The 18,565-nt window shown below is 35.4% G+C and overlaps 1 protein-coding gene across 1 annotated transcript in view; it reads right to left on the reverse strand.

Moving 5' to 3' along the window:
- Window positions 1–18,565, reverse strand: part of LOC145977741 (uncharacterized) — a 148,615-nt gene that overhangs the window by 13,776 nt on the left and 116,274 nt on the right. Inside the window, exons 2-4 of the mRNA XM_083109994.1 lie at window positions 16,253–16,334; window positions 13,968–14,037; window positions 3,856–4,057 (exon numbers count right to left, since the gene is read on the reverse strand). Coding sequence (XP_082966120.1) covers window positions 3,856–4,057; window positions 13,968–14,037; window positions 16,253–16,334 — 354 coding nt within the window. The remainder of the gene's footprint in view (window positions 1–3,855; window positions 4,058–13,967; window positions 14,038–16,252; window positions 16,335–18,565) is intronic.

The raw sequence follows: 18,565 nt of genomic DNA on the forward strand, positions 1-18,565 counted from the left end.
TGACAGTCAGGCCCGGATTTTCCAATAGGCTTCATAGGAATGGGCCTAGAGTGCCACTTTGGTAGGGGTGGCAGGATTGTTTGTTTTAAATTTATAAGGAATACCTAATTCTCGGAGTGTCTTTTTTTTTCTCCGGACATACGAATAGAATCACTTAATGTAGTTGTATTGTAAATATAAGTTAACGACGAATATTTCTTAAGAGAGAAAGGCTAGCAGAGCTCGGAACTAGTTTACTAATTTGTTGTTTTAATTACCAACGTTGTTGTTTCGAATGTACAGTATTGTGTTGAGCAGGGTCGGCGATTGGGGCAAGAACATGGAGCCTGCCGCTTGCTTTTGAAAGACAACACCGGCTCGGCTGCATTCCAGGAATGCCGTTCCATGTTACTGCCGGCATTGGCCGCATATCAAAATCATGTGATTCGCGTTGAATTGTTGAGAATTAAACTGTCGGTGCAAGCATTATTAAAGGGATTTCACATTGTACTATTCTACTGTTAGTTGCTCGAGAATATTATTCAAGAAGTAGGTGGTGTGTCTTCTCTGTAAAACAAGGTAAATGTTAAAATGTAATTTATATAATTTAAGTCATAATGCTTTGTTACATTTTTGTATGTATCTATCATTTTATTAATACTGCATGCCATTAACAGTAAAAATAGTAATACAGAAAATACTGATATTTTTTTCATTCTTGATAAACTGTATGGGGGATGGCAGAGCTTGTTTGGCCTAGGGGCAGCAAAGAGGTAAATTCGGCCCTGGTGACAGTTTATCACATTTGCTAATTCTCTGGTCGACTGATGTGGATTATTGTGGATTAAAGTATTCACAAGGTCTGCATTAAATGCTGATGGTCTTCCTGAACTTGGAGAATCACTCAAATCAAAATTGCCTTCTTTGAAAAAGACAAAATCATTTTCTTGCTTGATTGCTGCGAGATTTCACCTTCTGTGAGATTTCACATTTTTGGTTTTTGGTTAGATCTGTTTACTTCACTTTGCTATCCTGGCATGGTTAATTGCAATGATAAAGATGAATTGTGATAAGATCAATTTGATAAAATGAAAATTTTAACACACATGGACAGCAAACAGCACAAGCCCCACAGGAGACTATACTGGCGTGAGTCCAGATGCAAGAGTCTTGTTAGTCTGCAACAATGCAGAACAAACATATGGAATGCATCTTTAGAATTTGGAAGTTTACCTTCTATAGTTACATGGTTCCAATAGCAATAGCAAAAGTTAATGACAACTTATCAGAGGTTGCTTAACTATAGACCAATTACAATAATGAATATTTTTATCAATTTTTTTATAGCATGATTCGTGACTATTTGTCTTTCCAATTCAAATCTATGATATCTGTTTATGAGCATGGTTTTATGAAAGGTAAATATACTACAATGAACTTTACTCAGATTGCAGATTATGTTCCTGGAGCATGAATAAAAAATCAAGTTGAGTACTGAAGTAAGTAAAGCATTTGACAGGATCAGACGGAAAGCACTGAAACAAAAATTATTTACAATGGGTCTCTCGTCTCCTTTTGGTAAATAGCTCAAAAGTTGACAGAACATTTCAAATAAAAACTGATGATCCATACTGAGGTTGAAGGGGTTTCAAGTGGTGTACCTCAGGACTCTTCCCTGGGTCTGTTAGAGACACATTAGCCATTGTTTCATCTGTTAAACCTTTTTATTTGTATTTGGCATGTCAAAAGTTTACAATATACACTGATTCAATGACTGCCAAATCACTTGATACGAATACACCAGTGCCAATGCAACACAAAGCACATTGGTAGAGGTGGAAAATAACCATGACATCTTTGAATTACAATATAATGTATTCTAAGAAGATTCCACTAGCAGACGATGGGCAAGGACAGTTATTTTCTCTTGGTAGACAAGCATTAATTAAGAGACCATAGTACGGGGGGAAAAGTAGCAAAAAATAGTTGGGGGCAAACGCACCCAGATCCACCAAATAGCCGCCACTGTGTGTGTGTGTGTGTGTGTGTGTTTTATATTTAAACACTGATCTGGCCCTTCCCTAAAAAAAATCCTAGGTATGGGCTTGCTTCAGCATCTGGGAGCAGAGCATTGTGAGCCTACCTGAATTCCATCATAACTGGTGATGAGAGTTGGCTTCACCACTACGATCCCAAAAGCAAACAGATGCGCACAGTCTGGAAATCACACAGTTCTCCGACGCCAAAGAAAGTCAAATCTGTTCTGTCAGCGAATAAGGTAATGGTGACTTCCTTCTTCGACTACCGTGGAATGGCCTACCAACAAGAAGTGCCCCCACAGACCACAATTACTGGGCAGTATTACGTGACAGTTTTGAAGAACCTGGCTGAACACATCCATCAAAAATGCAAGTGTTTCGGATCATGAAAGGCCGTTCTGAAACAGGTGGAGGCACTTCTTGTCAAAAGACAGGTTCCAGCATGTCTTCCAGGACTGGCAGACACGTTGGACCAAGTGTATGCAACTCGATGGGGACTACTTCGAAAAATACCATATCAACCTGGACCCTGTCTAATATATTTCATAAGTAAAAAATTCATTCTCATTCTTCTTTCACTAGCCCTCATACTTTCCAGTCACGTACGTGTTTTCATTGTTATTCTGAAGTGTAATATAGATTTTGCAAATTTAAATTGTCTTAATATTGCTGCTGCACCCTGTATAAACTGAAATCTTAAAAAGGTGAAATAGGTATAAAACTAGAAGTTGTAAAATGAACCATCGAATTACAGTCAAAATTGTTGAAAAGGGAGACATTTATGATTTTGAGATAGGACTGTGAACACCAAAGTAACCAAAAGTGGTTGGCCCAACATTGGGCTAATTGTACCAAAATGTGGTTGGTCAAATGTAAGAATATAATAATATTGGGCAACAGTAATTTTGACTGTGGTTCCATTGTTGGGCCAACATGCGGTTTTTACATTGGGCCAATGCACTGACAACTTAAGTACACATAGGTTTGTGTTGTGATATATGTAAGTTATTGTGAGGCCACATAGAAACATAAGTACAAATTATTTGTGTAAAATTGAATTTACACAACACTTTCTAATTCATATGGTACCAATGTTTTCAAGGTACCTTCATGTGGTAGCATGAAAACTTTGTAGTTTACATAGTTACACACATTTCATGGAGTTTAGTCTGCACATAGCATTGTTTTCTGCCTACACAGAAAATATCTTTCTTCCGTGGCAGCTGACAAAGGACTGGTAAGTGACTACAAGTTACAAATAGCTTCTACTTTCATTATCAAAATAGTATATTTTCAGAATGTGATGTGACTGAAGTATTCGGAAAGAAACACTATCCCACATAATTTATTTTACACTCTAGAATTTACAGCATACTCTTGTTATTTCACACTCTAGAATTTACAGCATACTCTTGAAGGTTGTCTTAACAGGAGCAAGTAGTTTTTAAAAATGATTTTGACTCGCTTTTCCATAGTTGGGCAAGTGTTGGCAACAAGGCAACAAACATTGGGCCAACGTAAGACCAACTTCAATTAGTCAACCAATGTAAACCCAACTTTTGCCACACAAAAACTGTAGTTGGCCCAGTGGTTCTGGTTACTTGGACAACTGTCAATTGACAAGTTCTTAATAAATCTGCATCACATTTTGGAAGAAAAGGGACACTAAAGAAACAGGATTAGTTCGTAAACTGAGAATGGGTGTGTATCATGGTAATGTTTATTCTAATCATTATCTGAAATCAAGATTGAATGCGAAATCCACAGATCCTGATTTAATGACAAATTTCAATTATGTTAAGGGTAAGTAAATCAAATTAACAAATAATGTCCTTACTTGTTCTGATTCTTTTGTTCCTCTACTACTGCATGGTGGCATTCTGCAAGGGCTCAGGTACATGTTTGGAGAGCCAAGACACTTTTCTGAACTCACAGTTGCCAGAACTGATTGGAGCATCTCATACTTGCACACTTCCTTCCGACTACGAAGCCCATCACCACACATCACCGAGCACTGGCTCCATTCTCCAGGAACCCATCTGAAAAAAAGTATGTAATTAAAACATTCATGCTAATAATAATTGTATAAATGCATTACCATTAGAGAGAGTAACAACACAAAGTTACTATATACGAGGGCAAACTGAAAAGTTTTTGCCCCTATTTTTCTTTCAGCCGAAATAATAAACAGGAAAATCAAAATATAGAAATTGTTTTATGTACCTTGCACTATTTTTCCACATAGTCACCACAGTGGTTCAGGCATTTGTCACATCGCACTACTAGTTTGGAGATGCCACTGTTATAGAATTTGGCCAGTTGATCGTGGAACCACCACCGGACAGCAGTATTCACTTCATTGTCGCAAATGAACCTCTGTCCTACCAGGAACTTCTTCGGTGGACCGAACACGTGGAAATCACTGGGGGCAAGGTCTGAACTATATGGTGGATGCTCCAGAATCTACCATTCGAATGACTGAAGTCTGTCAATGGTCCTGTTTGCAACATGAGGCCTGGCATTATCGTGGAGGATAACCACATTGTCCACACTGTCATGAAGGTCTTCTCAGCCATTTTCAAACGCACAACACCACCACGGCACACTTCTCAAAGCAAGACACTTGTCCCCATATGTCGACTGCATTTTCCTAATGGATCTCGATGGGCACATTCATCCCTTGCTCCATAAAAAAACGAATAACACTTCCCTGCACATACGACATGGATGTGTTGAGTACTATAGCCATCTTTGCAAACTGACAGCAGCGTCATGCCGTGGAGCAGCCAAGAGTTTTTTAATGCTGGGTTGTTCCAAGAAAAACCTATTGCTTTGAATGTATATCTCGGTTTCTCAATCACACTAATATTTCGGCTGAAAAGAAATAGTGGCAAAGACAAATGTTACATATTTGTAACATAAACGAAAAAATATACAATTAATATGATTATAAACATTCCAATAAGATACAATTTCTACCCATGAATCATATGTTTGCATTTACATGCTGACATATGGAGCATGCCATTTTGTGCTCTTCAGTAAAATAATACAATGTCATTCAGTGCTATAGTACAATAACATTAAAAGTTCATGTCTATTTTAATTCATGCTTCTATAGAAATAGCTGGACCCTGTGGCCGAGTGGTTAGCACATCGTACTGCGACGCCAAGGGTCCCGGGTTCGAATCCCGCTCAGGCTTGGTTGTTTGTGAATGTCCATTCATCAATTTCATCACTCATCCCCAGCTTCACTTCGCAAATTAGCCAAGAGGCACAAAATGCGAAGTAAAATAAAGTAAATGAATGAATCAATCAATTCTATAGAACAGTGACGTGCGGTGACGTTGACACTTGGGGTAGCAATCAGTGGCGTGCTCAAGGGGGGGGGGGGTTCCCCCTTTAGGGTCCACTATTCCTAAAAATAGAACGTCAATAGCAGGAAAAGATTGCAAAATGATGAACGAGTACTAAAAAAAGTACACGTAACCCACACCCCATTTGAAAATAAAAAAGATTTTATTTGACTACTAAGCGAGAGATCCTGGGTTCGAATCTCAGCTTGGCCATGGGTATTTTTTGAGTGTGTCCCTTCATCAATTATCTTCACGATTAGCCAAAAAGTGGCGGAAAAGCGAAGTAAAATATACCAAATCAAGCAATCAATCAATGATTTGACTTGATTTTTGTTACTTAGTGTCGCTTTTATCTCACATTTGGTTAATTGTGAAGATGATACGATAAATTAATGAAGGGACAAACACAAAGAACACCCAGGCCCAGGTCAGGGTTATAACCCGGAACTCCTGGTGTTGTAGCGCACTGTGATACCCCCCCCCCCCAGTTGCTTGATTTGGTGTTTTAAGTCCACTTTATGCACAGAAACAAAACACACTTTTTTGTAGTTTCTTCAATAATATTCATTTGTGTTTTCGAATTCTGAGATACATTTTTCATTCCAAATTATTTCATTATTCACTGCAGAGTACAACACAGGAACAAGAATGCATGCTCATCACAGGATTGTTCGATGTCCCATCATTAATTTCATCACATCATCACATCATCCTCATTTTTGCGATAACCAAATGTGGCAGAAAAGCGAAGTACAATAAACCAAACCAACAACAATATGAATGTGCATTCTCTTGCCCAAATAAATACATCCATTGGAGGCCAAGAGTAGTATATTTAAATAAAACACTGCTAAACGAGAGTGAGAGAGAGCCTGTGCACATATATTTATAATTTAATCATTATATATTCCATACTTGAAAAAAAAGAAAGAAAACATAACATTATTGTCTGCACATAACACCTTCCCATTTTATAAATAATAAAATGTAAAATGTTGTGTAAATACAGAGAACATAAGTACTGCAGAAAATTTTCCCTTGAGTTCTTTAGAGGATTTACAAAGGAATCGAATGGAAACCAATCCCCTATAGGAGATGGACTGAGGGACCTGAAAGCACGGGCTTTCAACCATTTCAGCAGGGGCGAAGGGGCAAGGGAGGTAGAAGAAAAAATCTTCCCTTTTCCTTCGGGCGACCATTTCTACCTGGAACTGCTAAGGCGGAAGAAGAGCGAGCTAGGCCAGTTTTGCCCGCGGATCACACCGAGGGACGAGCAGTGCATGAAAAAGAAAGTGTTGCATATGAAGTGTGGCTTTAACAAGACAATAAATATTGTGATTTGAAAATAATTAGAGATGTGAGATTGATTCATCTATCTCTGCTAGACTATTTACTCCTCAGTGCACGTCACTGCTATAGAAATACACTGATAGTAAGACTAGTATTACTATTATCCTTATTTTGTAAAAATCTCCTTATTTTAATAATAAGGAGTGACAAATTAAGTATTATTCATTGTATTTCTGTTAATGGTATATTTTATAGTTACACGCATGAAGTTTCCCTATTGAAAATTGTTCCTTATTGAAAGATGAGGTTCAACCTGCTACCCAACCCCACTGAATACATATATAACATATACCTGCACAGAAACATGTATAAGAGCAAGAGAGAAAAAAGTAAAAAGACAAGAGGGCAAAAACACAAACACAACAAACTTCCACAAAGGAATGTACATTTAAATTAACAGGATTATAACAAGAAACAAGATTAAATTCTGGCTCTTAATAACCATGACAATACAAATTTGCAAGACTAATTCGATACCCACAGTATTTATGGATATCATGAATATCCATTAGATATGTATGAGATATCCATTTCTGGATATAAATTGACAAATTTCTGAATATCTATTAAATATCTAGTTCTGGATATCCAGAAAAGGAATATTTTTAGATGTCTATAAATGCGCAATTTTCGATATCCAGTATATCATCCACTGAGAATGTAAATATTCCATGTCCAATTTTTCATCTTTTCATGAGAGCCCTTTAAAGTTTGACATGGTATATTTATTTAACCTTTGTCATTATTTTGCTGAAAATTTGTATCATTACAAAGGCTGATATATTGAATCATCTCTAATTTGTAGTTGTTTGGTTAGGTATTTATGCTGTAATTAATAACTGAAATTTCAGATAGAACAATTGCACGCAACATAGCTTTGCTTTGAGTGTGCCAGTGTTCTATCTGAAAGACAGAACACTGCAGTCTGGAAATGAGATGAAGATTAAACAATTTCATTACGAATTTTGTCATTTGGTAGCAAAGTAAAATAAATAATTTGATTTTGGGAAATCAATTAACTTGTGTGACACAACTATTATTCAAAATTTTTGTCTGGTAACAACGAAAGTAATAACTGAAGACCAATTCTGTAGCTAAGTAACTCCCACAAGTGACAGGTTAGAATGCAAGTGGTTTATGGATGATGGTTGTGGTTGGTTGAGGAAATTGTCATAAGATTGCATTCTCGTGGCTGCCTCCAAATTCTGTACATGGACCAGAAACACACTCAGTGTATCAATATTGGTTGTATGTAGGTATCACATCAAAGCAGACATGAAACAATTACATCCTAAATAGACCAGTCAAAATATTGTGTTTATAATTTAGAGATAGAACATTTGCATTCTCAATGGACGATGTGTCTCAATCCTATCGAAACACCACAGAGACAGAAGCAAGCAAGCAAGCAAGCAAGCAAGCAAGCAAGCAAGCAAAAAATAAAAAAAATAAAACACACAAACAAACAAACAAACAAACAAACAAACAAACGCACGCACGCACACAAAATAAGTGAAGTAGGAGGCAATAAACACTTACCAAACACAAAAACGAGACATTGATAATTCCCTGCCTGACTGCATTTTCACAGGAGAAAACAAACCATTAACATTCTGTTTTGTTCTTCTGTGAACATACCATCAGACTGCAAATTTCAATTTCATTTTTTGTGATTGGTATGTGTTTACTGTCTCCTGCTTAACATATTTTTGTTTATCCGCCCTTTCAGTTCTTTCTCTCATTCTATTCCTGTGTTCATATAAACTTTTCATTTACAAAACGAAATAAAACTCATTTTCATTCAGTTAAAACATAAGCAATCTACTATAGTATATATGATATTACTACGTTCTGTGTTACAAAGGTGCATTAAATAAAAGAAAACATTAAAAGGATCTGTAGAAGTTAATGTGTGATGAAATCAAATGTTTCAACCTTCAGAAGATGATCTTTATCAGGGAGATGAGGAAGGAGGGTAACAGCTGTGAAGAACTTTCATTCTTGCTTGGTCAACATGAATTTCATACATTTACCAAGAATGTTAATGTTGTATAAAATTATAAGTCACAAATCGAAGATACAATTTTATGTATGTTACTCACACAGACCATTATTGTGTCCACCGAGTTATGTATGCATAACTAAACATAAGTGAAAGTTCACATTTTTTTTCACACCTTTGTGTCTCAACCAGTTTACACTGAGAGAATTGTAGAGATATACACATTAGTAATATATTAATAGAATAAACTTAAAATTTACACATGCTCTTCTCTTGCTTTATATACATTCAGTATGTGTGCTTCTGTGTGTGGGGAATGGATATAAAATATTTTTCAGGTGTGTAGGTAAGTGTTTGTTTGCATGTGCATGCATGTATGCACATGCGTGTGTATGGGAGAGAGAGGATTCTATAAAACATGTTTTCAAAATTTGCACCTACAGAAACATGTGCAAATAAGATTCTTAATATATCTACATCTGGTTGCACGAATTTTCTTTCCGTATCCAAAATGTATGTGAAAAAAAAATCCAGATTAGGACCTAATGTAGAAGTACAGTTGGGTATAGCAACTGAACCTGTGAATGGCCAAGTGATGTATAATACATAACCAGATTAGTTTGCAGTTAAGAGTCCAGAATATGTTTTGGTCTTATTCTTATTCCTGTACAATGAACAACACAGATGCCTATCCAAAATGGACAACAGAATAAGCCTTCCATGAAACTTTATTTTCCGAGATAGAATAAATGTCTTGCGCATGGATATATGGATAACCATGAGATGCAAATGTTTCTAATGGATAGGCCTCCTCAATAGTGCAGTGGTAGCACCATCACCTTGTAATCAAGGGGTCCCAGATTTGATATCCGGTGGAGGCCATAGTGGTTCGGATCCCACTTTAAACTGTAGGTCCAGTCCCAGTTAGCCTTACTGTGCATAAAATAGACTTAAAACACCAACTCAATCAATCAATCAAATATCTATTGGATATTCCTGGATATCTGTTGGATACCAATATCCAATAGGCATTCATTACGTTACTCTTCAACATATTACTGAAATAAAGCAGGATTCAGAACAACTGGACCTCAAAAATAAAGTTTGCTTTTGAACTGCTCTAAATTTGTGAATGAAATAACCTTCAGTACACAAATGTGCATGTAATCCAAATTCCTGTAAGACATGACCTCCCAGAATGGTCAATAGTAAACAAGGAGATTAAAAAGACAAACAGACAAAGTGAAAACCTCATCAGTGAAATATACCATGCAAAGGTAATAAAAGCCAGTAACAACAGAGAAAATTTCACCATGCATGGCTTACATTATAATGTAAACGGAAAAAGATATGTGTGTCAGTCCATAGCTATAAGTATTGCAAGTAATCAGGGAAACTCATAATGTCTGAGTCTGTACAGAAACTGACTCAGTCATCATTATCATTATCATTTACACAAAGCACGTTATCTATCTATTCACGTAATACTAGTAAACTTGGCCAATATCTGCACACAAAAGTAATCAGTTCACAAAATCTGAATGCCAGTGTAGATGTACATACAGTTAATGTAAACAAAAATGAACAACTTCTTATCTCTGAAAACAAAAATATTTTTAGGTCAATGAGTCAAAATTTTCAGTCATTAAGGAACAAGGTCCATGAGCTGATGTGATTCTTGGATCCCTCACAGAAGTCCCACATATAATTTGTGCCACTGAACATTGGTTGCAAGAAGAAGAGTTTTCTTCCACACAAATTCCAAATTTTAATTTAGCCAGCGCATATTAGCGTAAACACCACAAACGAGGTAGTGCTGCCATACTAGTTAAAAGCAATATACCATATGAAAATGTAACAAAAACTAATTATTTAAATGAAGAATTCAATTTTGAACACGCAGTAGTGAATTTAAAATTAAAACAAACTGAAGCAACAGTAATTTGCTTATACCGAACACCAAATAGACACTTAGGCACATTTTTTGAAAAATTAGAAACAATGTTGTCCATTTTACTACATAAAAAACGACCCATTACAGTGATGGGCGATAAAAATATAGATTTATATAGATTTTTTTAAAACACAGTCTGGAAAAAAATGAACTAAATACAATTCTAGCCTCCCATAATTTGATTGCAACAATAAATTCACCAACAAGGATAACACCAACAAGTAAAACATGTATTGATCAAATAATAATTAACCAATATTTTTTTTGAATACATCACAAATACTTTACCTTGAGCCTTGTCCGATCATGAAGCAGTTTTCATAAGTGTCCATATACCAGAGAATATAAAAGAAAAAACTGCAAAACATATCACTACTGTAGAAAATAGAAAATTCACCACGGAAAATACAGGAAACTTTGTATATTCCTTAAAGAAAGAAAACTGGACTGATGTGCTCATGAAGGAAAATTTAAACACAAAAGTAAGCTTATTCACAAAGACAATAAAATATCATTTTGAAGTAGCATTTCCATACAAAACATACAGACAACCCCTAAATCAAACAAAATCAATTCCCTGGATAACTAAAGGGATAAAAAAAAATCCTGTGAAACAAAAAGAAAATTATATAAAGAAATCCAGAAAAACAAGGATCCCATATTAAAGACCACTACAAAAAATATGTAATTATTCTCAGGAAGGTAATAAACAATGCTAAGAAATTGGCCATTGCAGATAAAATATGCAAATCTGCAAATAAATCAAAGAAACTATGGGAAATTGTTAATGATGAAATTGGTCAGAAAAGAAAGAACATGAATGAAAAAATAGAAATAATGGCTGATGGAGAGAAAATAAGCAATCCCCTTGATGTGGCACAAATTTTTAATACATACTTTGTGAACATTCCCAATACCGTAAATAAAAATTCAGTAATCCCTACACCTAGATTGAGAACATATTTCAACAGTCACCGAAACATAAACACTATGTTTCTCACACCAGTAACTGAGGAAGAAGTCGAGAAGGTAATTAGACATTTTAAAAATAAGTATTCATCAGGGCCAGATGAATTTTCAAGTTTTGTACTAAAAAATGTGCGAATAGTATTTTACAACCACTAGTAAGTATTTGCAACACATCTTTAGAAACAGGTATTTTTCCTAATGAGTAGCAAATAGCAAATGTGAAACCATTATTAACGAAATGCAGCAAAGAATAATGCTCAAACTATAGGCCAACTTCTGTTTTATCGGTCTTCTCTAAAGTAATAGAGAAAATTATGCTAAATAGATTAGTAACTTTCTTAGAAAAATACGACATTTTATCCAAACATCAATTTGGATACCAAGAAAGTAAGTCAATATCAGAAGCTATTTTTGAATTTACAAATAACATACTAAAATCGAGAGACACAAAAATGCATGTGCATGGATTATTTTTTAGATTTTACCAAAGAATTTGATTTGGTTCAGCATGATATTTTACTAGATAAAATGGACGATTATGGAATCAGAGGTTTAGCACAAAAATGGTTCACGTCTTATTTAAAAGACAGATGTCAGTATGTAGATATTAACAAAATCAAATCAGACCAATTGTTCCTCAATACAGGTGTACCGCAAGGCTCAATTCTAGGACCAGTTTTATTTGTACTCTACATAAATGATCTTCCAGAAACCTTATCAGTCTCTCTAACAATACTTTTTGCGGATGATACAAATATCATAGTAAAAAGCCTGGAATATGAGCAACTTCAAAAGAATTTCATTTCAACAACAACACAACTAAACACCTGGCTAAACAACAACAAGCTTTCCCTGAATGTTAATAAAACAGTTCTAATAAATTTTAATCCAGCAAAACAAATAAAAAACTTAAATGTAATTATTAACAATGAAGTCGTCAAAGAATGCAATGCAATAAAATTCTTAGGAGTATGGATAGACACAAACCTGTCTTGGGACATGCAAATTACTAATTTAACTCAAAAGTTAAGCAGGCTCTGCTACATGATGAGAATTTTGAGAAATGTTTTAACTTTGAATGATTTAAGGACAAAATATTTTTGACAGATTCAACCTGTACTTACATATGGTATCTCTTTCTGGGGCAGCTCACCCAAAATGCGGAAAAATTTTATTTGGCAAAAACGCATATTAAAAATTATGAAGAATGTATCCCTCTAAAACCCAACAAAACAAATTTTCAATGAATTTCAAATATTACCTCTTCCATGTTTGTACAGTGGGATCAATGAGTATCACCATGCAAATTGTCCATCGCCATGTTCGTGCACTTTATTTGACCCAATAAGAGCTTCAAGAATTAAAAGAAAACTCAAAACATGCTGTTGACAACTTCTGCACCAGCATGCATAAACATCCATTGCTTAAAAACACATAGGATGTAAGAGAAAAATTAATGAAAATAGTCATGGACAATTTGCACGGTAATACTCATGGATCCCACTGTACATATTAGAAACATTGTACTTTATTCATAAAAATTCTAAAATCTTCTCAAAAAATCTGGACACACACAAGTACAGCACTCGTATGCATAACTCCCATCACCTTTCTACTGTCCGCACATCCAAAACACATAGTGGTCTAGGATTTCAAGATGTAAAACTCTATAACAAGCTGCCAGAGAAATTCAAGACTCATAATCCAACCAAATTGAAAATAACAGTAAAAAGCTTGCTTATGAAGTATTTGTTTTTTAGCACAGAGGAGTACTTGGATCATATTTTTCATTAATAGCCATAACCTTTGATTTTTCTTCTATTTTTTTAAGTTATTCTATACTCTTTTAAATTTTTTAATAGGCATAAGTCTGTGTTAATTCCTTTGTACTCAAAATCATACATGTAATTAACCTATTCCATATCATAGTGCTATTTGTACTTACAAGATCAAGTGGATGGAAATGAATCATATCATATCATATCAGACTGTCTCGTGGCTGTTAAACTAATGTAGTAGCAGTGTCATATTGTTTAATTTCTTGAAATGAAAATTTTGTACATTTTGAGGGAGGGGACCCACATACATTCGAGGGTATGTGTTAATTCCTTTGTACTCAAAATTATACATGTAATTTTATTTTATACTCTTTATACTTTTTAATATGCTTAAGTTTGTATTAATTCCTTTGTACTCAAAATTACACATGTAATTGACCTATCTCATATCATAGTGCTATTTGTATTCATATGATCAAGTGGATGGAAATAAATCTTATCTTATCTTATCAGATATACGTCCATTTTCAGCATACTTACCTTGGATTCTTCAATTTGAACTTGTTGGCTGTAAAAGTTTGAATATGATTTCCATTTGTAACACCATCATCTGAAAAACAATATCATTAGTTTAAATGTCATGTTAGTTAATAACGTAAAAATAAAAATCTTTGAAAGATATCATATTCCTTCCAACTTTATTGTAAAATATTGTGTTAATTTATAAATTTATTTTGACTTACATGCAATTGTAGGTTTGCTACTACAGCTACATCTAATTCTAATTCAATATACAGGGTGAAGCCGAGTCAACTGACACATTTCAAATTGGAATGCTGTGCCTGCGCAATAGCTTGTCGTGGTTGGCGGGAAGCGGAATGGTAAAGGAAAGGGTACCATTTCATGTAGTCAGTTGCAATGGAGTGTTGACAATTGCAACAATGGGTTACCTGTGTTATTACAAAACGAAGTATGCGATAGGAGTGCAGCGTGTCTGTAGACGACATTTCAATGTTAGTTGATATGGACACGTACCGTCTCGGAATATCATATTGGCTTGGGTGACGAAATTTGAAGAAACATATCATGATTATCTAAAAGTAAAACATGCCATTGTTGACGAAGTTGCAGCTATTGATGAGGACCTACGGAGGCACGTAGGTTGGTGTTATTATTCATACTACCTAATATCAATATATCAATGATCTGACAACTCCCCTACAAAACTTCCTGGCAACACCCATTGTAATTGGTTATATTTGTGTAGGTACAGGAGTTTTAATTATTGATATCTAATAGTGAACTATTTCTAATAAAATTTAAGCATACTTGGTTTTACCGCAGATAAACATATTATAATATGTATATCTGTGGTTTTACTGTGTATTTACAGAGAAAGGTGCTTGGATCTGATCACCTGAAAGAGCCTAAATGTTGGGTAATTGACCTGAGTAGTATGAGGGCAAAGATTGACCTCCTTGAAAATTCTACACAGTTGGAAATTGCCTTCTTGGCCCCTTTCAACTTGAAGCCATTAAGACAATTACAAAAAATGATTATACTGAACTATAGTTCTGATATTCAACATAAGTACAATATAAAATATAAATATAATTAGACTTCCCCAATGGCATAGTGGTAATGTTGTGGCCTTGCAATCAAGGGGTTCTTGGGTTGTATACCTGGTGGAGGAACATTATACTGTAGTTCAGATCCCACAAAACTAGAACTCAATAAATATATTTAGAAATTAAGGCTGAACTCATATCACTTGAACTGATACTGATGCTCTCATCCAGGTCTGTACACAGTAGTACAGACCCAAAATGTAGGACATTAAGTCAAAATGTAGGACACAAAACATTCTCAATAAATAATACATATTTCTATAGAGCACGTTAGAAAGTAGTTGAAAAATTACACTTTTCAGTTTTAAAAAAATGAATTCTTAATGATTTTTTAAATGTAAAATTTCAAGACTTGCAATCATACTAATCAATGCACCTCTTACTACATGATTTAAGTGGTACTTCTCTGAGGAGACAATTTTTATCAAAATTTCAGGTTTAGTCAATTCAATGCCGTAATTTTATCCTATCTTGTGAGTGAAAACCTAAAATTGTCATTTGCATAAAAATGCAACTATTAGACATAATTAAGTTAGAAGGAAGAAGGTATTTTAAATATTGTTAGTTTATTTTAACTTCTTGATTTACTTGTGTTTTGTATTGTGCCTCACCCACAACACCAAAAAACAATTAATTTCTCCTTTAACTATGACACTTCCTTTTCAACTCCACTATAATATTCAAAGGTCAATTATTTTCTCTCTTTGTCTTAAATAATTTATTTTTCATCATTGACAATTCACAAAAATGAAAATACATTTCTTATTAAGTGTACCGTCTGTCCCAGCCGTGACACAAAATTGTTCATTCATAGCTACAAATCTGGGATAGTTTAATCAACAGTGTCAAGTTTCATATGTCATTACACAGAAACTGGAAGAAAAATATTGCTGAACTCTCAGTAGAATAGTTATTTTAATATCAAAAATGTAGTTTGAGTGTCCCACCTGTGACAACGGAATGCACCTCATCTATTTTTGAGCAGCCAGAACGTGGTGCTGATTAGATGACCTATACAAATGGACAAGATTGTGAATGTGTGAGGGCTTCACCTCCACATCCCCGAATTCATGGCATGTTGCAATGTGCGGGAGGTTTAAACTTGAAAGTGGCTAGTTAAATGTGCAATATTATAATAATTATTTTTTTTTCACAAAATATCATAACGCTAATGGGAAGTGTAATTGTTTTCCTCACCACGTGTCCCAGAAGGTGCCTTCCTTTCCATGGGCCAGCTGTCTCCATCCTGGGTTCCTGCATTTGGCCCCTCGCACAGCACCTGAAAGAAGGCAGATTTAAAATAAAATAAAAATTAAAAAATTAAATTTAAAAAATTAAATCTGAAAAACTCTTTTTAGAAGGAGGGAAGGAAGAGTACAAAACTTTTTCACCATCAGATAGATTGTGACCTAGATTGTCACCAAAATAACAAATCCAAAATTCCTGACTTTCCATTACTTTTTATTGACCTTTCTTTAATTTTTCTTGACCTTATTTTTTCTTTTTCTTAACATTTACATGGATGGATCAGAAAAAAAAGTTACAACAACAAATGAAAAAAAGCAGTATGACCTGGTGTAAATTTATGTATTCTAAGAAGGCTACACACACACACACATCACTTTTCCACGCATTCGTCAAGGCGATTGAGACATTTATCAGACCGCTGGACCAACTTGTTGATGCCCTCTTGGTAGAAATCATGTCCCTGCTCATTGAACCACTTCGTGGCAGGTGCCTGGACGTTTTCGTCGAACGAGAATCGTGTTCCAGACAAGTGCGCTTTCAGCTGGGGAAAACGGAAAAATGCACCGAGGGCCAAGTCCGGGAAATATGTAGGGTGGTTCCACACTTCCCATCTGAAACAATGCAGCAACTGTTGAGTCTGGCGGGCCGTGAGGTAGCACTCTCACCATACGAGTCGACGACGAATATCCGCTGCCGGAACATTCATCGCCCACAAGAAGCGTATAGCACTTCCACAGCAGACCAATTCTGCAAGGGTCTCACCATTACATAGGCTACACTGACGGTAAACGTAAAGTTGTCGAAACTCGCCATCTGTTTCACCTCCGGGTAAATCAATTACTTACCTTCTTCTATTTCGTGCATTCACAGAATGCTCATTGTAACCTTATTTTCTGATCCATCCACGTACTTTATCGCCCCCTGCTTAGGTATAGTTGCAAAATTAAGAAAATAGATACTTTTATTCAATAGCGGAAATAAAGCATTAATTCGCTGCAAAAAGGATCCGGAAATCTAACCACAAGGCAATTTCACTGTAAGAATATCTCGCCGCATGTATTTTAAATGAACGAACTATTAATTACACTGTCATGTGATATTAATAGCACGTCTTTCAAGTTAAATTTTCGTTCGGTGGTCACCATATACTACATATTTTTAATCAGCTTCAAATCTTAAGTTACAGAAGAATTAAAACGACCAGTTATGAAGAACAAAATAATACACTTCATTGAAAAACTTCAGATCCAAGTTTTCTTTCTATTTTGCTTCTAAAACACTTCTTTTAATTAACACTATGTTTTGGATGTGAAAATGAAAAGCGGTGTAAGACATTGCTTTTGATTTTATATTAAATTAAGGAGACCGAAAAATTGATTGATTAATTTTACACATACTTTGCTTTTCCTCCACTTTTCGCTAATCGCGAAGGTCAGGATGAGTTTGAGTTTTCTTTTAAGTACACTTTATGCACAGATAGACTAATCGGGACTGTACCTACAGTTTAAAGTGGGATTCGAACCAGCTGGGAGACGACGTTACCAGGAGGAACCCCGCCTAGGGCGGAAAAATATTTAGCTACGGTGATGAACATGAGCTTAATATGTCCATATTTACATATTTGGGTCGATGAACTCAAAAGATTTGTTTTATAACTTTATCCAATAATATACATGTGTATCTTATAAGTAGGCTGAGGATTTATCCTAAAATTCCTTTTATATTACTTGACTATAAAATGTACCTAGTGTTGCCCACGAGATGAGACTTTGGCCTGTCTCGTCTCGAAAATATTCGTTTGTCACGGTATTTAGTGACATGTGAAAAGCAGTTCGATATAAATTATTTTTTGTTTATCGATTCATTTTATGGTCAAATATAAAATCGTGAGGTTTGATTTTATTTTGTGGATAAATTTGTATCCGAGCCAGACGTCGGGAGTTGGGAGACGGGTTTTTCCTGAGTGACAGCCGAACTGTCATTTCGGCTTACAACATGACATGTTTGCACCAACACGGAGAAAAGGAAAGATTATTTTCGTCGCGACCGGACTTGGAGTCTCAGCGGGTGGGCGAACCCATTTGTCACGGATGACCAGGAAAATCAGCTGGAGCCCAAGCCTGCCAGGATCGAAGACGCGTTGGTGACCGCGTTTCAAGACAATGGAGAAAGGTCATTTCCATCCCCTCAGAAATCGAAGCCAAGTCACCTTAGCGTGCTTTTCAACGGACGAATTTAAATCTCTTATAAATATGCGGTACT

The sequence above is a fragment of the Lepisma saccharinum genome, chromosome 23, assembly GCF_977018435.1.
Source record: "Lepisma saccharinum chromosome 23, izLepSacc3.1, whole genome shotgun sequence".
Lineage (NCBI taxonomy): Eukaryota > Metazoa > Arthropoda > Insecta > Zygentoma > Lepismatidae > Lepisma > Lepisma saccharinum.